Source organism: Cuculus canorus, chromosome 3, assembly GCF_017976375.1.
Source record: "Cuculus canorus isolate bCucCan1 chromosome 3, bCucCan1.pri, whole genome shotgun sequence".
NCBI lineage: Eukaryota > Metazoa > Chordata > Aves > Cuculiformes > Cuculidae > Cuculus > Cuculus canorus.
The window spans coordinates 107,575,293-107,601,265 of record NC_071403.1 but is presented as its reverse complement, the minus strand read 5'-3'; the positions used below and the strand labels follow the sequence as shown (position 1 = coordinate 107,601,265).

The 25,973-nt window shown below is 40.1% G+C and overlaps 1 protein-coding gene across 2 annotated transcripts in view; it reads right to left on the bottom strand.

Annotated features, from left to right (window-relative positions):
• Positions 1-6,314: 6,314 nt before the first annotated feature.
• The window catches only part of LOC104057910 (visual pigment-like receptor peropsin), a 29,315-nt gene continuing 9,656 nt past the window's right edge, over positions 6,315-25,973 (bottom strand). For both annotated transcript variants that reach the window (XM_009559343.2, XM_054063569.1), the window contains exons 3-6: positions 13,479-13,578; positions 11,249-11,353; positions 8,889-9,112; positions 6,315-8,226 (exon numbers count right to left, since the gene is read on the bottom strand). In XM_009559343.2, coding sequence (XP_009557638.1) covers positions 7,789-8,226; positions 8,889-9,112; positions 11,249-11,353; positions 13,479-13,578 — 867 coding nt within the window. In that variant the 3' untranslated portion in view covers positions 6,315-7,788. The remainder of the gene's footprint in view (positions 8,227-8,888; positions 9,113-11,248; positions 11,354-13,478; positions 13,579-25,973) is intronic.

Sequence of the window (25,973 nt, the reverse complement as noted above, 5' to 3'; positions counted from 1 at the left end):
GCTGAGGAATGTCATCTTCATTAAAAACCTTTGGGATCTACAGCTGAGAGACCATATGTCAAAGTATCCCTAGACCTGACTCTCCTCACTGAACTGCAATTGAGCTTGCTCAGTGAAGTACATTTCTGTGTTTTGCAGATGCAGGCATTAAGGTAAAGCCTTTAAGTTATTGAATACTGAGTTGGTCTCATTTGGAGAATATAATTTTACAAGGCCAGAAGTATTGTTCCAGGTATAGACTGTGGTAATATAACTAACGTTGTCAACTTCAGTTCTGTTGTACATGGTTATAAAGGGAGAATGGCCCCAAAACCATGTTGTCTTTGCAGGAACATTTCAAGGGAATTACTCTCGGTAGTATTTTTTTGACTCATAAGCTAGGCTTATTCTTTGCTGTTAGTATGGTAAATGCTTAATGGACTCTTTATGGGCAGAACAGGTAAGAGCTAACACTGTGGGAACTCTGTGTTTCACTGTTCCGTGGTGATGTTTGGTTTTCAGAGGAGGTTGCACGAGGAAAAACAATAAAGAAAATCTATGTGTGCTTTGCAGTAAGAATTCTCATTAGAAAGTATTTTGGTGTTGTATTCACCTGTGCTAACATTATGGTTGCTGGCTGCTATCTTCTTTACCTGTTGCCAAAGAACTTGTAAATAGTGAATATTTGGTATGATGCAGAGTGTGGCAGTGAAAGAAGCTGCAAGCATGAAGTTTGAAACATCAGATTTCTGTTGGACTCGAAATGTGAAACTGGGATATTGTTTCTCTTCAGGATCACAGTGAATCAAGACAGATGTGAGTGGGCACCAGCAACCATCACACAAAGCCACCAAGTAGGGCAGAAACAAACAGGAGGTCTAAACTGGCTCGAGGAAGATTCAAGTCTACTAGATACTGCAGCAGCCCAGCAGTTAATAGAGCCTTGCCCTTCTCAGCTGTAAGGTATGCTGTCAAAGTTTTTGTCCCCTTTATCTGTGGGCATATCTGACTAGTTACCGTAGTCCTAGCCTGGTCTTTCCCCACAGCCCTCTAAAAGAGGGTAACTTTACCACACTTTCTGAAACCAACTACCTCTTGTAAAAGCTCTGACTTCTTTCAGAAACGGAAATGTTTCAGACTTTCTTGTGAGCTTAGCCAAGGTCTAACAATGACATTTGTCTCCTAAAGAAAAGAGAGCCAATTCAAGCAGTAGTGTAGCTCACCAAATAGGCAATAGCTCCAGACGTGGGTCTGGAGCTGGGAGCTTGAACTCCCAGCACGGCAACCTGTGAAAGCAGTTTGCCAGGCTACACCTCCAGTCCTTGTAGATATTTGCATGCCTTGGAAAGATTGTGTCACCTCAGGAAAAAGTGAAATATGAGATAAGCATAGCTATTTTACTGTCCTGGTAGCCCATTTTCTTTGTCCTTTTATATGCTGCGTGGCTGATCTGAGTCTTCCTCAGCTCGTCAAGTTGTTCCTGTACTGTGATAGTCAGACTGTCATCAGTGGATTTCATGATGCTCTGCCTTCCCTCCTTTGGATTCCCTGTCCATTCTGTCATATTAAGTTACATTTCCAGGAATATGTATTTCCAAGAATGTGTAGCATCTTTCGATGAATGAGGTGTATCGTCTTTCCAAGAGTGAATGTTTTCCCTTGCTGTGGCTCCAAGAATGGGAAATGGTCTGGTAATATCTCCCCAAAATAGTGCAATAGATATGGCTCTCATCTGTTAAACTTCCAAATTCCTGAACTGGTCATTTGCATGGAGTGTATTTTTTTTCTGACAGGACACTTGGTAACACTTCTGTACTTAACTACCTTTTTGCAAAGCAAGTTGAATGCTGGAGTGACAGGTAATATGGTATCAGTCAAGGATGAGCTAAAGCCTGTTCCCTTTAAACCCACATACAGGCCACATGTCTTCCTAGGGACTGGCTAGCTTGTTCTCAGGAAAGTTAGTTTTGTTAATTTCATACAGCGGTTTACCAGTGCTGTGAAACATTCCCTCGGTTTCACTAAATTTCTTCCACGTCTTGGTATGAACATTATATGACATTTGACATTTGTATTTGGCATGTGGCAAGGCTTTGGAGGTCACATCACTAAGACATGCTCGTGATCACATTTGTGCTGCCAAACATTATTCTCGACTTCCTACTTTCTTTTGCAAATACTGCAGCAGATGTGACACACCTGCACAGGCACCTTCTGCACAGGCAGCTGACGCTGACTTTGTGCTGGACCCATCAGATGTGCCTCCAGCCACATGTGCGCCCTCCAGGATCATCTCAGCTTTGCTCTAGCGGTGGTTATTTCCAGTAGCCAGGCTGGCTGGTGTACAGTGTCAAAGGCTACTGCAGGCTGCCAAATATCAGAGAGGGAGGGTGTTTACTGCAGTGATTCCTATAAGTGCTTCCACTCCCATTTTACTAGGTTACATCCTATTACATTATTAAATGCTGTGTGTTGGTCATATCCTAAGGGCTTTTCTGTCATTCAATGAGCATTAATGATGATGATTATTGGCACAGACATCTGGTAGACATTTTTATTTTTTTACTTTTGTCATTCAATGTAGCCATGATTTTTGTATTTAAAATAGGTCTATTACTTTCTGTTTAGTGATTTTCTTACTGTTCTCTGTTCTTCTTGTAGTAATACTTGGACATCCTTTGAATCTTAAATTCATTTTTGTGCTTCTCCTGCCCATCAAGAATATACATATTACAAAAAAATAAACCCTAATCCAGAAAATGAACTTTGGGAAGTATGTATTAGACACATATTTGCTTACTCAAAACTGTAGACAAAAACAAAGGCCCAGACGACAGTCTCCTGTTCTCTCCTGCAGTCAATACAATTCACTTCACTACATTTCTTAATCTGAATGTTGGTATACGGATTTTTATAAGAGTCTTTCAGTCATTGAGCTTCTTGCAGAACCTGTGTATATGTGTAGCCAGCACTACCTTTACTTTGTTCTTCTGGAGAAGGTCCTATTTTCAGCTTTTAGCCTGCTTCATCTAGAATCACCATCTCCCAGAAAGTGGAAATATGTGGTGGTCATGAGGACTTTGGAGGTGAGTTTTTTTAATTAACTCCACAGGATTGTAGCTTTCCATATTCTTAGATCATCAATGCAGTAAGGGATTGGGGGTCAGCTGCTGTGAAGTCTTTGCTGCAGAGAGGAATTAAGCACTTCAGAGCACATACTAGACACAGACACATTTGACCCTGCAGGCATCTCCCCTTTGGTTTGCAGAGTGCCTGAAGTGCTTGCAAAAATCATTTGCATTTGTTGATGTACTGAGAAGGTTCAGACTCTTAAGTCTTTAGCAACTTCAGAGGTAGGCAGAGAGGGACGCACACATGGAGCATCACAAGAGAAACCACTTTGCCAGGCTGGCTTATCTCCAATATAGTTGAAAATACATACATGGGAATATTACCCACATTTTTAACTATTGCCCAGGGTGAGAACATTCACCAAGGCTGTGGGAGAACAGTGTTCTTGTCCAGGTCTACTATCGGGAAGAGATTTTGTCTCCATTTCTCTCACCTAAGGAAAGTGCCAAACCATAAGCTGTGCTTGGATGGGCACATGTATCGTTATCCTGTCAGTCTGTGCAGCAAAGAATGAAGGATTTATATGGGTGGAAAGAGAACCTGCACGAGGGTGCAAGCCCAAAGAGTTCACACTGTTATAAAGTCACTGTCTTAAAAAGGGTGAAGGGGGATTTCCTGTTTTACGGTCACTGCTACATGAAATGCTTTTATGTGAGTCATTAGTTTAAAAGGAGTAACTGCACTGAGAGCAGGGACTGGACTGCAGTACACTATTTCACTCCCTCCAACTACACACTTAAGTTATTCATTCTACCATTAGAAATGTCAAATACATTAAGAAATCTCACTTTGTATTTCAATGTGATGACACTCTAAAGGATTTTCAGCTGGGCAAAAATGCCAGCAGGGGAAATATAGGCTCAAAAGGTTTTCTTGGCATAAATAAACAAAAAACTACAACTTTTTTTTCCTCACTCCAAACCAGAAAAGGCTATTTTAAAATGTGGAAATTGAATAGAAGTAATCCTGGGTTAACCTGAGGGTTTGAACTGTGTAGCCCAAGTAAAAGGGTGGTGCCTGTGACAGGGATGTTGATAATTCACCTCCAAGGCTGAGCTGTACATGTCGTTATTAATAACTAAGGTTCATGATTCATAACTGCAGTAATTATAGTATAGTACTGATCTGTTGATAATTATGAATAGCATTGATAACAAGAAACAATCAGTTAAGAGCTGATGAGACTTGATACGCATGTAAGTACACAAATTCTGTAGCCATTAAGAACTCACCCGCTGAGTGTACTAATGAATTGCTAGTGAAAAACGTTGGCCAGTGTTTAGAGATGAATATGCAGAGGAGCTAAAGGCTTAAGGGCTTCAAGCTTTTTGCAGAGTGACTTTTACTATGCTCAGGTGTATAATTTTTGCCAGTGTTTTAGTGACGTCAACAGGGCTGTGTGTATAGAAATAGATAACAAACAGCTAGCTGTGTTTGTAGGCTTAGTTTCTCACATCTAGCAGTGAAAGAGGGTTAACCTGTGTCTCAGATCCTGTTGGAAGAAGCCAGCAAGCACTGAGAGGATCCTTTGGAAATGGTAGAATTACTTGGCCTATTGCATTCTGCCAGATGATGCTACTTATTTTTAGTGTATCTTACATGAAACCAACCCCATCAATGGCAAAATCTCACAGTAACATCCAGAGCTAAGCAAGAGAGACAGAAGGAGTCTACACACCACAGTTTCTATGCCAAAGTGAGGAAGCTCTGGATATTATTGGACTCCAGGACTCTCTATACTGTTTGCACTGTACTTCATTCTTGCTAGGTAAAAAGCATAAATCCCCATCAGCATAGCTAGATTGTGTTTTCCCTCGCTAACTGTCTCAATCCCTTGAGCTCTTTGCTCCTCCCTGACCAGCAGCATGGGCTTGGCAGACAGAGAAGACAGTCTGTAGAGGCAACAGCAGGTGCCAGCCTTTTCCAAGCACATATTGAACCAGAGGCAAGAGGAGTATAGGATGAAGGCACAGTGTTTTATGGATGGATTTGTGTTGGTTCACACACTTGAAATACTGAAGCATATTCCCTTACCTGCACTTGAGTGGCAATGGATTCTGGAACTTTTTTCTGCCTCCAGTTGCTTGCTGGTGCCACAGGTAGAACTATGGGGCATTGCTGCTTCAGGGCCAAAAGCTTTTTAACCTGAGAAACTCCAGTGCCAAACTCCACTGCCAACTCCAGTGCTGTTACAGAATCTGGAGCACAGGCTGGTTCCTGCAAAGGAATCCATCCTCTTTTCCACTGTGTAACCTGCAAAACCAGATATTCTGCTCTACAGTTCTGCGGTCCCATGGTGTTACTGTATATCCACAAAGGACGGTAGCTGTAGGCCTTGCAGGAAGGAGGGCTGCTGAGGTCCAGTCTAGGTTTTTTCTGTTGGCTGTTTCCAGTTGCCTCTCAGCAAATATGCCTCCTTTGGTTCCTGGCCCCCCTGCTCCTCTGCTTATCTTGTTCTCTCCTTCTTAATGTTTCTCATCGGCTTTGCTCCTATTCTGGTTCATTTTTACTAGTCCCCCCTCTTCCCTTAATCTAACGTCTCTATACACACTCAATGGTGTATGAACTAGAGATTTGAGCTGGCATGCTGAGTGCAGGAGTTTGGGGTGTTCTTGGAAATGGCCTTGTTTCTCCATGTTTCCTCTTGGCCTTTTCACATCTTTGTATGTCTGAGTCTGAATACTCAGATCCACAGCATTGCTAGAATGCAGCAGGGCGAGAATTTTCCCTAGTCACCCATAAATTAGAGGAAATACAGATTAAAAGCTACCCCTGGGGGCTCTACGGGCAGGTATCTAGGATACCTGTAGCCACCAGTACCTCCAAGGACCACATCCGATCGGGACGTGTGGCACTCCTCTGTGGAGGGAAACTCAAGCTCTCTCAGCAGTGAGAAGGATCAGTCCGGCGGGGGTGCCAAGGTAGATTTTGTGCTACACCTAGAAGCTTTCAAAACTATATGCCAGCTTTGGCTAGCCCAGCCTGGTTTTATCCAGCAGTGACAGGATTTTGCCTTAAATGATTTCATCTATTTCTGCAGCTACGGCATGCACTTCTATGTGGAAGCAAACTGTTCAGTTATTTGCTTTTAATTATTTATGGTAATGAAATAGCACCCATATCTCAAAATTTTCCACAAAAATGAATACTCCCGTAGTTCAGATCTGTGGGCATGAAAGAAAACACAGTTCCTTGCTGTTGCTTATAATGTTTATTTGTTTTTAACTTCAAAACACAGGTGATTTTCTCAAAACAAATAGAGTAATGGGGGAAATGAAGGCGGGCTCTTTTTTTGTAACTTAACCAAGAAACACATTTGGAAAAGCATATTTTTGCAAAACAACTACATTTTAATACACCAGAACAGTGAGATTCTGAAGAGTCATAAGTAGCAGTGAGGCTAGCAACCAATGTCTGGGAGGTGTTTTCCTTCTCTTTTTGCCCCTTGTTTAATTTGTAAATGTCACTAAATGAACCCACTATTCCCAAGGCTAATACAGAGACATTTTTACCAGAGTCTCTGAGGTTGCAGTTAATTTCCAAGATGCAGAATTATGAAGATATGCTTCCTCACTTTGAATCTGTAAAATAACTGTGATGGAATAGTTGGATATTATAATATCTGATGGTCTTGCTACTGATTTAATTCTACAGTTCTGCTACAAAAATCATTATCCTTAATTGCTACTTAGTTATGTTTATCTAAAAGTCATTTTTTATCCACAGGGAGCTACAAAAACTTTCTTCATAAGCAGCAGTGAAGTTGGATTGTATTTTCTAAATAGCTCTGATGCCACATTTCATCAGTACTCTTAAAATCTTAGCGTCATCTTTATTTCATTCCCTGTACATCCCTTGCTCCACCTCAGTAATCAGGTAAAAAACCAAGCAGTTTGGAGACAGATCAGTAAAATTAAAGGCCAGCTGTCCCAAATCTGAATGTGACAGCCAGGCTTTGCTCACTGGGAAGGTCAGGGAAGGTGGAAATAATTCTGCAGACCAAAAAGAAAAAGTAAGAAGCCCCTATTCAAATTACAGTGACAAGCAAATGCCAAGATCTACAACCTCTAGCACCTGCATAGACACACGCAGAGTCAGGCACAGATGATCAGACACACACCCATGCAGGCACAGAGCCTGGGAGCACCACGGCAGGTGTGTCTTAGAGCCCTGCAGGGACCATACTGCTTTGCCTACCAGCTCACAGCTGCTGGAGCTGCAGCAGCTCCGCAGCAATCTCAGCAGGGCTGATCTTCTACAACCTGGGCTGTGCAGCACCACAGAACTAAAATGATCCTCTGTGGCTGGGACTGTTGAAGAGCAAAACCAATATTTGGAGGTGTAACTCCTAATTAAGAAAATTTGGATGGGAACATATTAGTTATTTTTGCTGCTAATGCCTGCTCTTCACAAGTCAGTGTTCCCCTTCCTGCATGCATATGAAAACCAAATGTTTCTGGCACTGGGTGTGCTGCCCACATTGTAATGTGCTTCATAGCTTTTTGTACCTACATAGAAGAAAAATACCACTTTACTGTCTGATTTGCTTGAGTTGTACATTCATCTGTGCTATAGCAAGAAACAGATGGACTGGAAATTAGGAAATTGCTCAAGCACTGATCTTAAGAGGTTCTTCCTGAATACGAAGTGAGTATACATGTTAAGTGGCCCCAAAACTCAGAGTCTATCACATTCAATATCAGGGTTATTAGATGGTGTATCAAGAATACCAAAATACACTTCCCTGTTTGCTGGAGGTGGGGTATTTGTGGGACTTCCCACCCCAGAATCAGGGCTTGGTGCAGGGTGCATTTCTTGTGCATACTTCTCTTCTTTCTGAGCAGGCTCTTGTCTCTGCTTGAGGTTTTTGAAACGTTTGAGTTTCACAGGGTCCTTGACTTCCTTGGCACAATGGAACAAGATGAAAATGTCCCTCCGAAATTTGGAGCTCATTCCAAAGTAGATAATGGGATTGTAGAAGCTGGCAGACTTAGCAAACAAACTGGCAAGGATGCTGGTAAGATTGGGCACAGGGTGACCATAGGCAGACCATATAGAGATGACAGCATATGGTGACCATGCAATGATGAAGGCTGTGCAAATGACAATAGAAACCTAAAAGACAAAAGAATTGTCTTAAATCTGTTCTGAAAGACTACATCAGGGAAGCAATACTTCGGGAATAGTGGCTTGGTCACTTGGCTGGAAGGAAAAAAATTCACTTTGTCCTGAGTGTACAGCTCACAGGAGAGTACAGGCAAGCAAAAGGTTAGCTTAGATGGAGCCAGGAAGACATAGAAGCTATGTATCTAATTTTGTCATGGCGGTATGCTTGAGCAATGCCTCATCTAATGGAATGAAAATAGCTACAGTACCCTGTATGTTTATACGAATTAACAGGGTTTCAGGTAGACTTAAGTCAACGGTAAGTGAATTGAAAGCTCCACTGTAACTTCTGTACATGCTCAGAAGTAATATAACTTCCAAAAGAAAAGAACATACGCCAAACCAAACTTTTGGTCTTGTGCAGTATAACCCACTCCAACTATATTTGGATTATTTTTCACATGTGATATAGTACCAATACTAGACGACTGACAGGGTAGGAGTTTTAAACAATTCTCATATTCTTCACTGAGTGCAGGCTGTTGCTAGAGATTATAGAGAAATGAAATGTGACTGATTCATTTTGTTCTCTTCTCTTCTAGTCGGGACCAATTTTTGGAAAGACAGATTTCATTGAGATAAATAACACCCAACATGAAACCCCAACTCACCCTGGTGACATCCCGCTCCATTCTCCTCTGTCTGTCTGTGGGGTCACCCAGTCCTGTTAATGCATGGCTTAGCTTGACGGTATTGATAATTGACACATATGAGAAGACCATGACTGTGACAGGTAGGAAAAAACAGCAGATAAATATGGAGACAATGTAGGACTTGTAGATTGTAGAGAAGTTGGCTTTTGCCCAGTCTATCTCACATGTGCCATACATACGATCTGGAAAACAAAATTAGGTTGGTTAGCATTTTTAGGACACTTAATCTGCTTTTAAGCAATTAATTTATTACTTCAAACGATGTATTTTTCTTCTTTTAAGTACTAAAGAATGAATGGATCTTTTCAGTTTAATGACCTGTGACATAATTTCCTACAGAAACAAATTTTCAAGACCAGCTAGACTGCAAAAACTTTTAACACGTATTATCATTCTCTCCAGTTTACGTAAATACGTAATGCACAAACTGTTGTTTCAGAATAGAAACTGTGATAATTCATTCAGCAGGTTTGATATTTTTGAGTATTATGTACCCTTATTAGTCATAACCTTCTACATAGTAAGTTCCTAAGATTAGCACTGTAATAGCATAACAGGCAATTGTAAAGAGATAATATGCTAAATGTAAAAAGTCACTACTTGCATAGCAAAGTATGAAATAAAAATATTGGGTTTTTTTTTTAAATAGAAATAAAAGCAATGAATTTTTTACTGTAGACAGAGACATGAAAGAAAATCGATACATCTAGTGATAAAGATTATGGAAAGATGAAACATATAAATACTTAGAAAGATATCAGACCTTTTGCTAAATGGGAAGCATATAGTTCTGCAACTACAAAAGAACTGGAGGCTCTGAAAAATGAATTTAGGCAGATTGCAGGATCTGCAACTATTGAGTTTTACACTAGTTGGGACACTAGCTGATCAGGTACTTAAGTGAACAGTGTAGTCTCTGCTTAAATACTCTTATGAAAAACAGTGGGCTTCTTTAGAACATCTGATGTGTTTGCAAATGTGTCCTGATACAGAACTTGAGTTCAATGTTATGAATTGATGATTTTTCTTTTTAAGTAGAAAAAGCTGGGTTTTTTTTTCCGACAGGTATGGCAGCAAATTGAAAGAACTGAAGCACGAACTAAAATTATGTGAGTCAGGTATTAACAAGTCCTGGAGATACAATGCAGGTGAAACCTGTGTAATTTAGCAGCAGATCTCTCCCTGACATCCACTGATAGTTTTGAAGAAAATAAATCCCTTAATTCCTCACAGGTGATAGGAGATTCGAACAGGATGAATTAAAGAAGCAAAAGATTAATATGCCTTTTATGATTGTCGTCAAAAAGAAGCACACCTGGATGTGTTCAATAATATAAACAATTTTTTTTCTCCTTTGCCTTTTTCATCAGCAGACCCCAAGACTCAAAGACAACCATTAAATCTGGCTTCATTCCAAGTTTTTGGTTTGTGAAAACTTTTAACTGAAAAATGAAAGCAGCCTCCAGGTGACATGAAAAGAAAATCATGCAGATTTTTTGCGAGTCAGAATTCAGAGCTGTGTTTCCCATCCCACCTCTGCAGAGACACTGGCTAGTGGCATTTCCAAAAATCAGTGGTCCGAGCAGCCAGGCGCAAGGTGTAAGCCAGGTCTGCTGGCACCCAATGGCTGCTTCACTGCCTGCTGCCAGACTTGCCATTCCGAAAGACTTGTTTGATTAAATTTTTAGAGACTTGATTTGAGACAATTTCTCCAACTTTTCCCCACAAAGAAATTTTCTGGTACGGAAATATTCCTTAGGCATTAAATTACTGCAGTGTTCCCTATTCAAAATTTTTCCTTTTTTCCTCCCCCTCCTTTTTTTGCTGCAACCCTATCTTGCACCCTAATAATTTCTTGGACCGACAAACTTTCTGACATCTGTTTTTTTTCTTCTACTATGTTAGTTTTCATATTTTAAGTGAACTGTTTCACCAAATATCTCTGGCTTGTCTTATTCTAGTTTCAAGTTTGACTTGCTGGAACTTGCTCTTTTCTAGTTTTCTGATCTTGACAGTTTTTGAAGGATGTCTTTTGAATGTTTCCTTTATCTCATTGCTGAACCATGCCAAATATTTCTAGCCTCTCTTTTTTCCTAGGTAATATGTACTTGGTCCAAGTATTTCCTGTGATATCTTCAAAAAAATCTCTTTATAGCTGACACCAAAGCAGTCAATGCTCTGCATACATCATGCATGATGAATGATTTTCTTAGTTCCACTGATAATCTGTCTGGTTTATCACAAACAGCAAGAAAGAAAGCTAAGTATCTTTGTTCAGTTAAGTAGAGAGGTGCCAAATAATTACAGCTGGAAGATACCTGTGTAACTGCCCCAGCCAAACAATGGAGCTGCTGACCAGAAGAAAGCTGCTATCCAAATGAGAACCAGAGACACCGTCATACTGCTGTTGCTGATGCAGTGACCTGCAATGGCATAGTTTAGTTAGAAAACATATCTCTTAAATCTAAATGCACTCCTATACCAACAGCTAATAAGGAAAATACAGCTATTCAAAAAAATATTAAGAAAAAAATATGCACACCCATAAGAAAAGCTTAAATTTGAAAGCATCTGTCAGGCTTGTATTCAAGACCATTTGTGAACAGTGGAAATGAATGGCTTTTAAGCAGGAGACTAGTTTTGAGCATTGCTGAATTAGCAAATCCTACGTTAGACTTACGTTTTGCAATTTTTTATAAAGCAGAAACAGTTGTATGTTACATTTTACATAGAAATATATGTCTAAATTCAGAGGATTTTCTTATTCACTTCAAGGTTAAAAAGGAGAAAATACATCAGATGCTCAAACTACATTAGCCAGACAATACAAATAATTTAGTCTGTCTTGTTGTTGCCATACACTGTGGTTATTTCTTCATTTACGTGGGAAATATTCATGCATACACCAATCTCTGTTCTTCAACATTTCTGTAAATTTATACTGAGTACTTGCTCAGATTTCCTGAAGAGGCAAACATCAATTATGTACATCCTTAGATGAATATGCAGTACTGGTTTTGAAAACAGAAACGTGGTTTTTAAATATGACTTAATAATATGCAATGAATATAAGATGCAGAATACATTACAGCCAAATTCTAGCAGTTCCAGCAGTAGTTTGTGTTGAAAATTAACTTCAAGCAGTCTATCATTACAAGGAACTGCAGAAGAACTTCCTGTGGAAAAAAAGACCTCCCTGTGGAAGTGCTTTTCACAGCTAATAAGAACAAATATTAATTAATAACACCACAATAATAATAATGATAATGATGATAATAATAATACAAAAACAGATATGATGCATCCAGTGTATTTATGCATGCTTTACCTGAGGACATTAATAGGCTCCAGCCTGTGCAATCTCACTGGTGCAAGCCAGTCATAATAAAGGCTTGAAGAGTTATAATACATTATCTATGGATGGGTGAAGGGAAGAGTAGGGTAAATTTATTGAAAGTGCTGGTATAAAGAAGAGAGCTTAAAAAGGGCTCCCACTGGAAGTCAAAGTTTTCAGCAGGCAAGAGGTTTGAGATGAATGGTAAGAAAAAGTTTCTACTCATCCTGTTAGGAGTGAGTGTGGTGATATAAAGAGGTTTAAAGAGAAAGGGGTAAATGAAGACTTGTTCATGTAGGCTTCCTGACAAGGGTTTCTCAGGACAAGAAACACATAGAGGATTTCAGACTGGATTTTGTACAGTGGGACGCTCTTATGCCTTTAGAGAAGCATTAATATCTAAGGTTAATAAATAAAATAAATTAGGAAAAGAAAAAAAACAAAACAAAACCAAAATAAACAAACCAGAAAATGTTTAGTAAGAGGTTTCTAGCATTGCAGAGAGTAAAGAACAGTGGTTGTTTGGGTTACAGATCAACAGGGCAACAGAGAAGGAAGAATAATGAGTGCAAGGCTGTGGTGCTGATGCTTTGCAGACCTGGGAGACAGGCAGGAGACAGGGACTGTCCAGGTAGAGTAGGGTCATGGTCAGTTCTGAGAATGGTGGGAGTAATTTTCATCTCTCGTGGTGTGAAACTGTCTACTAAGGGAATGCTGAGAGGTGTGTGGAAACAGTAGGCTGTGCAGTGCTACAAAACCTGGAAGCAACATGTGTAGACTGAATATTCCCAGTATCATCTAAAGTACCATGATGCCTGCTGCGCACAAACCTTGGCAAAACACCCTGAAGAGTAAAATGTTTGTAGCAGGGCAGCCTTCTGAACCAAGGACGTTATTAATGACTGGAAACTGCCCAAACATCATCTCACTGAAGATTAAATTCACTACTTACAGTGAGATCCAGATAACCACGTATGCATCACTTAGAAGTAATTTAATTTGCATTTTGACGAATACAAAGGGTCAGCAAGACCTGTGGTATCTTTGGCACAAGGGTGAATTTAACCCACCAAGACCAAAGTGTACCAGTGATAATTTGGCTCTTATTGGAGTTAGCTAATCTAATCTATGTTTGATCTAGCCTGTGACTGAAAGAAATACAGAATCGCATCAGCTTCAGTGAAGGCAGAACTGGGCCTGCCTTTATTCCTTACCTTTCTCAGGATGGCAGCCTTTTATGTAGCGAGTCACACTGATTACTGTAAGGGTATTAATGCTAGCCAGGCCAAAAAGAAGTGTCAGGAAGCCATCAACCTGAAAAACAAAGCAGAATGGGATGTTCTCTTACTGCAGAGAGCTGAAGGAGAAAAGAACCACAAGGATTGTTCCTGTTGTTTTCACGTTAATGCTCTTGAAAGTTTTTCCAGAAACCCAGCCAACTGGGAAATATAAAATGTCAGGTGCAGTTATCTTCTATAGGATCACTGAGCAAGTAAATGTTCAAAAATTATATAAGTGCTCTGTCATGTACATAAAATAAACAAGCAAATACATCCTTACATCTATGCTTCCACTAAATGACTTGCCAAATGAAGGAGAAAAAGGTTGAACTGAAAAGAAGAAAAGCCCTGAATACGCAAAAAGGCACCGGATGCAGCAGCCCTTTGTAGGCAGAGCAAACGTGCAAACTGAACCCATGAATTTTAGGCCACAGAGGGAAGAACATAGGAGGTAATAGCCTTGGCTGACTGAGAAAAATTAAAAAATAATTTAATTTTTAAAAAATTAAATAAAAGCATCCATAGATAAATCGTTCAAACAAATTGAGTTTCAGTGGTGCTGCTAATGATTGCCTGGTAGTTATTCAGCCCTGATCCTCACCATCTCTGACTGACGCAGGAGGAGCCGTCTGGCTTTGTAGGCTTCCACTGACGTCAGTATCTCAATGATAGATGCACAGGATAGTTACAACTCTGTGAGCTTCACTTAGGGGTATAGGAACAGAGATGCTGCCTACTGCAGTGGAGATGGGTGTAATCTGCTAGAGAGCACTATATAACTGGGAAAGGATCCAGACAAAATGGGGAAGCCAGTCCTTTTTTTGAAAGCTTGCAATGATACACCAAAACAGCCAGAGCAGAGGAGCTCTTCAAGGTGCCAATTTTACACTGAGTGAAGCAGGAATATTAAGTAAGTGTCTCTGGACTGTAACTTGGCATTCAAGTAGTAAAATTATTGGCGGAAAGGCACATCATTATTCTGTGAGAACAAACTCTGTCTTTGTGTGAACGGGCACAACTCCCGTGGAATTCTGTTTATCCCAGCGCTGAATCTGAGGCTTTAATCCAGGCTTAAAGCTGAGCCCATGGCAGATTGTATAAATTAAATTGGGTGAAGGGTTAGGAAAAGGCTACTTCATAATTTCTTTCATTAGTGGTTTTTCTTGCCACCAACACTCCTCTGTATTGATTCTATATACTTCATCATGCCAGCTTTTACAGACCCATCACATTTTAAACGTATGCAAGACTTCCCACTACAACAATCTACAGCCACCTATATGCCCCTTACAATCAGCTCATGCTTGGTATATAAATGAAACCATGTTTATACCAGAAAACAGACTTCCCTGGATGTCTCAGCCACTTACTAGAAGCTGCACTTCGTTGAATCTGGCCTACTGTGCACTATGGAAATTAGTGAAATACCTGGATATGCAAATATACTCTGCATCTCACCAAATCCTTATAGGTGCAAATAGCTGTCTCTTCTCCATTTGCTCTAACAATGCTTCATAAATGCAGAAAACAGCATCACCAAGGACTACTGAGAAACCATGCTGCATAAGCTTAAGCAAATGTATTAGTTATTAAACTAGAAAGGAAGCAGTATTTCAGCAATGACACCATTAAACACTTTGAAATTAAATCTCAAGAGATAAGAGATTGAATATAAAGTAACAAGACAAGCTTCTTGGTGTGTATCACAGTTAGCCCTCCTATGCTGAAACTTGAGTTTTTTCTGAAATACATCAGTGTATGTATTATCACTTGCAGATGTCACCGTTATTCTCCTCCTCCACTTTCCTGATATCAGACCAATGACAGGTTACATCAATTGATTAGTTCAAATAGCCCTTAACCACAATTACAAGGGAGGAAAGTGGGTCTAAAAGTACACTCTCGCTCTTTACCATTTAAGATGAAACTCTGTCACCAAAAGAAAGAATAAGTCAAAATGTTTTCTTTTGAGAACCTTGCCAAAAAAAACACAGCTACCTAAATCAACATAGTTCATAGGACCAAGCTATTATCAGCTCCATGTCTTGCTTTCAAATTATTTCATAACAGCATTTCAGCCCACCAAAATGCTTTTTCTTTTGCTAGTGTTAGTAAGTGGTTAGTAAGTGGCAGCAGTCTCCTGGGGATGGATGGCTGTGTTAACTGCCCCCATTGTAGCCACAGGTTCTGGGTTTAGGAACATGTGACAGGCTGAGGGGAGGGAGCTCTGGGGATGACAAGAGTGCCAGGATGAAATCGGTAAAGGAGGTAAACGTGATGGCTCTCAAGCTGCAACAGCCCATACAGCCCATGCATATGCTATTTCCTTGCAAGTCTTTCAATTCTGCAGTACTTTTATATTCCTGTTACATATATGTCTTCAGAAGAAAATGAGATATCTTACTCTAGCTGTAGCCAACCTACTTCAAGCATACACCCTCTGGATATGGAAGAAAGATCTGTGCTACTTTTTCTGCTCCTGAACAGACAACACTGCCTCTAGGTAGCAACTGATGTGACTGTTTGGAACCCAAAGTAGTTAGCAATAGAAAAACTGCTTTAGCATAGTCCCGAGTTCTATATACAGAGATATTAAAATATATGGGTAACAAAAATATATGATATTCTCAGTTTTCTCAGTGCTTAAAGATATATTGGAATGACAGCTAAGGAAATACTAGAATAGTAGGTAATAGTTAATTAGTTTGGAAGATTGATGCTTTTCTCCTTCCCTGGTTCTGGTTTTCCTTTTTTTTTTTTATCCTACCCCCCAGCCAGGTCCTGCATTCCACAGTCATGAAGTTTTCTCCATTTTTGTGTAATGCAATTTTGTCCTTTCTATTGTTAATTATGATCAAAGACCAGCATTGTTAATAGACAACAGTGAGTTATGACATAAACACAAAGTTGATTGCACATTAAGTTTGATCCACATGCTTTCCCTTTTACCCATTTAGAAACAGGAGTAGATTAGCAGTTTTAAAAGCTTCTCTCTAGGTGCTATACCAATATTACTCCCCTGACTATATAGATATTCACAGAACTTACTCATTACCTTTATGTTGCCTAAAAGCTAAGACAGAACTGAAGAAAAGGCTGTGATTTTGCTGCTTTCTACTTGTGCCCAATTTTAAATCTCACTAATGTTCTTGGTATACTATTTACAATCAGCAGCACAGAAAGCTCCCGCTGCATGGAAATTTGTTTCTTACACTTTGTTTCAATACAGGAATATTCAGGAATCCCCAGTATACTATTAAATTTTTAGGTATGAGCTTGGGTGTGCCCCAGTTTTAATACCTTTAATACTTATTGCGTCCCTACTGAATTAATGAGGATTGTCTTCATTTAAAGCAAAGTAAAACACAGTCTATTGTTTTTATTATTGAATTAATCAAGGTTTAATGTTACAAAACCAGATTGTCAAAATGGCTATTACATTTCAGTTTAGGCTGAAACGTCGATCTCACCAGCCAGAAAGGGTGCATCACTCCCTCCTCTGGCCAACTGGTGAACTTGTTGCAATTTCCTGAAGGGCATTTTCTTCCCTTCAGAACCACAAAGTCTTGTCATCCTCTTCTATTAAATATGAGATAACGAATAAATAAAGAAAACGACAAACTTTTGACAGGGATTATTTTTCCATTGCATATATTTAAAATCATCACAACAAGCTCTCTTAAAATAGTTTCTTGAATACAGATCAGATTATTCCAAGATCATAATGTAAAAAGATAAGGGCAATAAATCTTCAGCCTCAAGAGACAAAACAGCATGTAATCAATCTTTAAGAAATACATTTCAAAAAACAACTGTAGGGACCTTTGAATAGACTGTGCTTTAAAATTTAACAAGTTCTTTAAATTTGCAGTAAGTGAGAAAATATTCCACAAGAGTTTAATGAAAATATAGTTCTCCTCTCCCTCCAATATATTAATAATTAATGGCTTATTTATGCTTACTCTTCTGGCAAATGGCAGAGCTACCAATGTTCATAATCAAAATCAGTCTTCACAGCCAACTACCTAAACTTCGCAATGCATGGCGTTCCTAAAGTATTCAACTTGTTTCTTTAAGATTTACCATTGTACAGAAAGTAAAAGAGACTGCAATTTCCCCCACGTCTTTTGCTTATGCCACATTACTGTGCTACGGTTGCACTCTGCCTTTTAAAATGTCTCAGCATGCTTCAAGGGTAGCCCTGCTTAGAGGTGATTATATTAACTCATGCCATTATAGGTCTCTTACACAAACTGCACTTCATTTACTAATAAACAATGAGAACTGATATGCTACAAGATTAGATAGTTTAAACTATTAAGTGAGAACACCAGATGCTCAGTATTTTACATTTGCCAAGTGATGAAACCTTTCTGTTGAGGGTATATATCTTAAAGATAGGAAAAATATGAATACAGTATTTAGCCTATACAATTGTATATACAGATTTATAATTGTACTAACTATACGATATAGATAAATGTACGGTTAGTGCCAGCTATTATTTTGTGCAGGCCGTGTTTTGCCTTTGGTAATGATAGGGAAACCGGAGTATGTCTACCTGTTTGCTTGTAGTTATTTTAGGTTTATATATTGGGTTAATCAAATAAGATTCAATGTATACTTGCTTTGGTCTGACTCATAGCTATCAGAGTTGTAGTACACTCAGGTTGCAATCTATACTCGTAGCAGTACATGCCTCTGTAAATGAGTTCATTAATGAATGTAAAACTCCAGGAAACGTCCATCACTTAACACACAGGCAGAAATTTATTTCAAAATTTCCTTACAAAGCCTCATCACCTAATAATCTTACTTTAACTATCCTATCTCCATATGTTTGAGAGCACCCTATTAGCTAATGACATGGGACCATGGCAGGTTTCTTGTTTCTCCTGTCCACCCATAAAGAATAAATTGGGAGAAAGCACACGAGTATGTAGCTCATACTACCTGATGATCCAGATACAATGGAAAGATTCCCATCTTCAGGTTAAATGCTGTATTGCCATTGTCTTTCTGTGCATCACCATACAGGGAGATTAAGAGGCACTAGATGGGAAACTCTTAACGCCATCTGCCACACTGAGCAAACCCCTTTTCAGTGAGTTTGAACCCAAACTCCTCTCTATGCAGTGATGTTGAGCCAGAGGCAGAGCCTACATTTTTATTGCTGGCAGCACTGTTAATATGAACGAATAAATACACAGACTGACAAAAGAAGAAAACAACCCCATGAATCACCTGTCTCATCTGTAGATTTCCACAGAAAGCAAAGGCTTGGCTTTGACGTCTGTGGTGATCCTACCCCAACAACTGAGATCATTGACATCAGACTAAAGTCATACTTTTATTTTCAAAGCTACAAAGTTCTAGTTTTGCCTTTTCACAGTAGCATGATAAATGTTTCTGTAGGCTAATGTGTTACAAGGGAAGCAGAGGTCCCACAGACTGTTCATGGATTCTGTCAGGACAGCGCAGAGATTACAAATCACACTCCAGATTCTCCAAAGTATAATTGCCTATGGTGGTTCCCAGCAAGAGGGAAACTGCTTACACAGTCATGATCGAGTTAATTACAGGGCCATCTCTGATTTCTGAATGCCCACCAGTGGAGCTATTCTTCTGTTCATAAAGCTCATAGGCATGAAGCAGGGCAGGTTAATGATGGTACAAGCTCGGTCCTTAAGTGGCCAAGACGAGGACTTGCTATGTTCCTGAAAGCCTGAAAAAGCTGCATGGTTACTAGGAAATCTCCTCTTAGGTTGATACACTTGGCTGGGATCCTCTAGTGAAATAACCAGAAAAACATAAAATAACTTATTTGTCCCAAGAAAATGCTTATAGTCCTAAAATGTGTATGGGCTGTAAAGGGTCTTATGTCACAACTGTGTATGATAAGCAGGACCTGACAGCTCCTAACAGGAGAGTCACACACTTCGCCAAGAAATCCTAATAACCCAGGGACAGCCTGGAAGGAAATGTAAAAGATACAGATTACTCTTGACCTTAAAGAGCTATCCGGTAAGCCACCAGGTACAACTTCAACCCTTCCGCAGGGACAGTGGTGTGGAAATACTGGATGCCATGTCATATAAAGCCCGTTGCAAGCAATGGCCATCTTGTAATTGATTTAGTCACTCAAGATCAAGGTCAGAAGCTGAACAGGGATTGCTTCCTATATGCTAGTGGTGTACTAACTTAATTAAATATATATTTGTGAAATAGAATATGAGTAGATGTAAGGTAGGACTATTTAAGATACCTGGATATTATCAGCCTGATTTGAAATTTTGCTTAAAAGTCAGTGAGAAGATGTAGCAAGCCAGGGGGAGCCACAAGAACACAAATTGTTCACCCTATGGTGAGACCTTGATTGGCAAAAGTAATGATGGACAGCATTTTTTAAGAAGGTGTTTGATCTCCAAGAAACACACATCAGCGCAGAAGAATGAGGAAAGCTACTGTTTTCCATATAAGGAAACAAGAAAAGGATGTTTCAAAGTCCTCTGAGAGCTTGCTCAGGAGTTGACACTTAGACTTTGGAAATTCCTGGTTCTGTAGGAGTGCTATCAGACAGCAAATGCCCTTTCCAGGCAGCAGTGTGTGGTTTGACACACTGCGGGTGTGGTGTGGGAAGGGCTATATTAGGCTTATTAAACAAGTAAACAGATAGCTTTAGCATTCAGATTTTCAAATACAAAATATATGACTTCTCTAATTTGTCACAGGTGGCTGCAGACATAATAATAATTTACAGGAAAATGAGGGAGAATTCATGGCTAATGAAAACTGGCATAACTTCCTTGCAGTCACATTAGTTACACTGAAATGATCTTCTGTGTTGCTGATGATTCTGTTTGTGCAAATGCACAGTTTTTCTCCCCTGCTCTGCAGATGAAGTACTGTTCTCATCAGAATTTAGCTCACAGATGTCTGCATAAGTTGCTTTTATTTCTTTAACTGCAATGTGTATACTCTTCAAATTATATCAAGGCAGACCAGAAAAATAAAGAAGGAAGACTAATATCTCTGCAACAATTTTTTTTTGGTATCCAAACCTAGTTATTCTAGGCTATGTTCTTGTGTTTGTAGTATTTAAGATATAAACATTGCTCAGAAAAACAACTGGGAGAGGAAGATTTGTGTAGCACAGCACGGGTAAAGTAAAGGACTCTCTTTTTATTTAATTTGCTTTATAGATCAGTCTCCGCATCCTACCTTTTATGATGAATCAGCATGTTAAGGTGAGCTGAATGAAGAGCTAATTTGCACAGCTTTTCTTCAGCACTTCTAACACCTGTTTTATCTGTTAATGCTCTTAGTGCCAGTTCCATGATCTGACTTTGGGTTATTTTCATCTTACTGAAATGTCAGGAACGATAAGCTATATATAAGTAAAATCCTAGCAATATCACACCGCAGTACTGTGCTAGGATAGTTAATAACTATTTTTTACGGCTTTTTTACATTTTTTTGATTTATTTTAACATCTCATCAGTAGACAGCTGAATGTTTTTCAACTAAGCAAACATTAGACCACATTCCTACACTATTATGATTTCAGAAAAAAGAAAATCTAGTTTCTTCCATCACAACCTCAATCTTAGAGCTACATGTTTGAAAACTGGACTACAAAGTGATATTGCAAGATTTTTTACACCGAGTAAGGTTGAGCTAGCTCAGTTTGGATGGGAAATCTCTGCCAAAGTTGGACCACTGCAGAAAGCCATGCTGAGAATGAAAGTACCCCTGCAGCACACATTCTGGCTCCACTGTGCATGACCACTGGTGAATTCAAGGTGTGTCTGCACAGACTATTCCCCACAGGAAGAGAGAGGAGGGAAAATGCGGAACAGCAGTCATTCAGGTGCTCTCAGATGTGGGTAAAGACAGTGCCAGCAATCATCATTACATTTCTTTGTAGCCAGATGGGAAGGAGGGTGAACGTGAGCAAACCTTTATCCATCTTGATGGATGTTGCTAAGGGATGGACATTATTTCTTCTCAGAAATGTCATAGAAGGCCTCTAAACACCTAATAACACAAAAAATACTGGATTTTTTAAGTGTCAGTGAAAGGCACTGACCGTATGCTGAATCTGCCAAAGGGAGCACGGGCCACTGTGCTCAGCTTTCAAGGGCTGTGGCTCTGGGCACTTTCTCCGTGCAGGGTGGGTTATGGCTCTGAGCTTGACTCCTGGATTGAACATGGCAAAAGCTTTTGAACAACTGAGTTTCTTAAAGTAGCCAATAGATCAAAGTGGGGAACATATCTCACATCCTTCTTGATTTTTAATGCCCTACTCCAGGCCACAAAAGATTGGAATTGTTTGGTATTCACAGTCAGAACTTTCCCTTAACTGTGTAAGACCTTTCAAAAATAAAGCAGTGTCTCTGTGAAAAGCAGAGGGACTGCTGATACTTTCTCGTCTTTCCTCCATGGAGGGCATGGGAGAGCTGAATTCACTTTTCTCCATCCAAAGGTGCTCATATCCACATCCCCTGTCTGGGACCACAAGCCTCAAGACTATTCATTTTATGGGGATGTTCTGCTGTCCTTAGAGCTAGGACCAGAGACAAAGAAGAGAAACTTCCCGTGTAAGTGGTCAGGGTACCCACTGGAAGGAGGTGAAACTTCCTTGTCCAACAGCAGCATTGTTAAAGAAGGGCTATTGCACATCCAGTTTTTCTAAGAGAACCCTATTTTTCTGGGATTTCAGCTGGCAACTTGATCAGCTACTCCACCACAATCCTGAAAAGTGTGTTGAAGTGCAGGAAATCCCAAGCATTTCCAGGGGTCACGTACCCTTCAATGCATGCACACTAAATCTGGCACTTCTAGAAAATTTTGGACTTCTGGCCCCAACAAGCTCTTTCAGGATGCACATACGCCACAGGTCTGGTGACATCAGGTAAACTGTGCACAAATGAATTAAGGATAGCAGAGTAAAACAATACACACATGCAATGTGGGGCTCACTGTTGCTCACTACAATTCCAGTTGTTTCTCTCCAAGGTATACCAGACAGAAATACTGGATAAAACGTCAATGCATTAAGTAGTGCTGGATTCAAATCCAAGTTTCCTCACTGCTATGCAGTGATGAGACCACAGTGTGAGACAGTCATATCTCTCTCTCTCTTTCTCTCTCTCATTCTGGCTGCTTTCCTCAGCTTTATTATTCCACACAACACAAAACAGCTTCAGAAAAAGAGGAGGAAGGCAGGTCCTTCCAGGCTGGCCCTTAATTGGACAGTGAGAGCAGGCTGAAGGGACAGAGACGGTGTGGGCTGACTCCTGTTGGGCAGGCTACTGTGCTGCTCACTAATACCTCAAAGCTGAACATATTTTTTTATTGTTTCCTCTTGAGGCTGTTTCTGTGCGGAGCCACATCTGCTGGGGATGCTCTGGCACCATCTGGCTGGCCAGGGTTACCTACACTAGTAGTGAGGTGAGTGCATCTGCAATAATAGCATCAGTCAACACATTGGTGGCAGTGGGTATGTCTGTGATGATACCATGACCTGGAGATAACTACATTCTGCTCTGTTGTGTGCATACAAGGTATTTCTGACTGTTTCTTAGGTATAAAACGCAAGTAATGTTTTTTTTTAAAGAAGCCTGTACCAACAGAGTGAGCACATGATAACAGCACTCAATTTTCTTGAACCCTGCAGTAAAATTCTTAAGTATTTATAAGATTAATGTCAAAATAACCAAACCACATTGTCATAAAAAATAAGAAATTAGAAGAGTCAATTCATGGAAACAACTTTAAACTAAAGTACCAGGATTACGAAGGTTTTCAAGTTCTAGGGCACTTCACAGTCTGTCCTTGGTTTCTGATGCAACTGCAATCCACCTGTGGGGATCAGACAAGTTATGATCCTTCCCCTATATATAAAGGCTTCTGGAAGCCTGCATCTTTTGTATTCACCACACGATTGACAGGGAAGGGAAGGGAAGGGAAGGGAAGGGAAGGGAAGGGAAGGGAAGGGAAGGGAAGGGAAGGGAAGGGAAGGGAAGGGAAGGGAAGGGAAGGGAAGGGAAGGGAAGGGAAGGGAAGGGAAGGGAAGGGAAGGGAAGGGAAGGGAAGGGAAGGGAAGGGAAGGGAAGGGAAGGGAAGGGAAGGGAAGGGAAGGGAAGGGAAGGGAAGGGAAGGGAAGGGAAGGGAAGGGAAGGGAAGGGAAGGGAAGGGAAGGGAAGGGAAGGGAAGGGAAGGGAAGGGAAGGGAAGGGAAGGGAAGGGAAGGGAAGGGAAGGGAAGGGAAGGGAAGGGAAGGGAAGGGAGAAACTTTCTGTTGGTTGATTAATATGGTTTAGAAGAAACTCTGGTGTTTACCTGTACAGAATCAACATTTCTGTACTTCCTACATGTAAGAACATTTGCACACAATGTTATTTACTGGTTTCAGTGCAACTTCTGATCCAGCAGAACATGCAAATAAAAATGTATGAGAAAGACGAAAACATATCCTGGGGTAGTCAGTGGGGGAACAGATGGCTCTGGGTCGCTGGCTTACATTGCCTGATCTGAACTTGACTATTTGAACTAGTTTACTTACTGATAATATTACCAGAGGCTAAAAAATGAATGTGCTAGAGACTGACTGTCCTCCCTCTGTCCAGATCAGGACATAGTGGTACAGCAGGGAAGGGACAAACAAGAAATGAAAGCAGAGTCCAAAAGCCACCCTTGGAAAACCGTATCCACATACAGTACTCAGCAGGGGCAATGTTTGGATGCAGACCTACCATGCAACCTCATTCCTGAGAGGAGAGTTTTGTCGGATATCCAAAAAGAAAAATACTGTTAGGCATGGGGAAAAGCAGTGGTGTTTCTTCCGAACAGAGGAGGAGGACAGGAACACATGTATCTGTCTCATTCAGCAGGTATGCCATGAGATGATCCTTTTAGCTGGAGAGGGTTTTCATAGGTTAGGCTGTTTTGAAAGAGAAGTAGTGTCTGTCTATCTGTCTTTTCCCCAGTCCCTCCATCTGGGGCAGCCAAGAATGCTAAAACTTAATTTTGGGAACTATTACCCGAGGGCACAGAAGGAGGCCCAACTCAGAGGAAAGGAAAATTGGTAGATTAAGTAAGGTGAGCTCATGAAATTTCTTCATAAACAGAAATGACAGGCTGGCTTGGGAAAATAAAGTTTCCTTAAGCATACCTGACAGCAGAAGCTGACTGATCAAATAGAAGCAAATGTGTCGTGAAATGGACAATGACAGAAAGCCAAGTAAGACTGTGCTCTGGACTCACCAAACAAAAAAAGTCAGGGAAAACACATAGGCCATACAAAGGGAAGAGTCGTGTTTACGTGCACAACAGCCAAAACTGTCATCACAGCTGCTTGCAGAGGAGCTTTAGTGTGGTGAGTGGAACAAGAGACATCAACTTCAGAGATCTGTGACAGAAAGCATGGGCTTTACCTTCCTGGCACCGAGCTCTTTACTCCTCATGTTATAGATGTGAGACCCATTCTGGTGGGACTAACAATGTATCACATGTTATAGATACCAAAACCCCTACTGCTGTTCAATATTGAACATTTTTAGAATGACTTTTGTGCTGGCTGTCTACACACACATAGAAATGTTCACATCATTTTTATGCACAGAAGCGTCCTGCTATTTCTGCACAACATTCTTCTTAAAAACAGCCACTTTACTTCCATAAGTTACTTTTTCATCACTGGCTTCTGTCTTGTCAAGCTTAATAATCAAGAAGATAGATGTCAAGTTTCAAATATGCTTGGGACGCCCCAGAACAGAAAAAAATCTTGATAGAAACAAGATTCATACCTAATTTTCTCTCAGCAAGCCACAACCAGCTCAACCACTCAACAAGTCATAACCAATTCTAATAATTCATTCAGAGTACAAATTGACTTTACTAGGTTACCATGATTTTTTAATTAGCATTAATAAAGTATCAGTTCCTGTTTGAAATTATAAATGTAAGCTTTTAAAGCCTACAGAGGATTTCCAAAGCAGAAACTTCAGTATTTTGCAAATCGGAGTGTTTTGAAAAGCCAATGCATTGTTAATGTCCTGAACAAAATCTTTTGATCCAAATACTTTAAAACTTTGTTTGATATCCATATTTTATGAATGAATACTGTTTAAAACCAAGAGATCCAAATAAAATTACTTCACGTACCCTGACCAACAAATTATGTGACCACCCCAAAAATGTTATGAACTGCTTCTCTCCTCTAAAGGCAGTTCAAGCACCGCAAGATTAAGTACAACAGCATCCTAGTCTTTTTACACCTAAAAAAATAAAAGCCAGATCATAGTAACTGTTCCTTCCTGTGTGGGTTGGTTTTTACAGCCCAAAAAAGGAGCCACAGCTCCTTTCCACAGGGCTCTGGAAGAGCTCGGACCAGGGCAGTAGAAGGGTTATATAATACTCTCTCTTT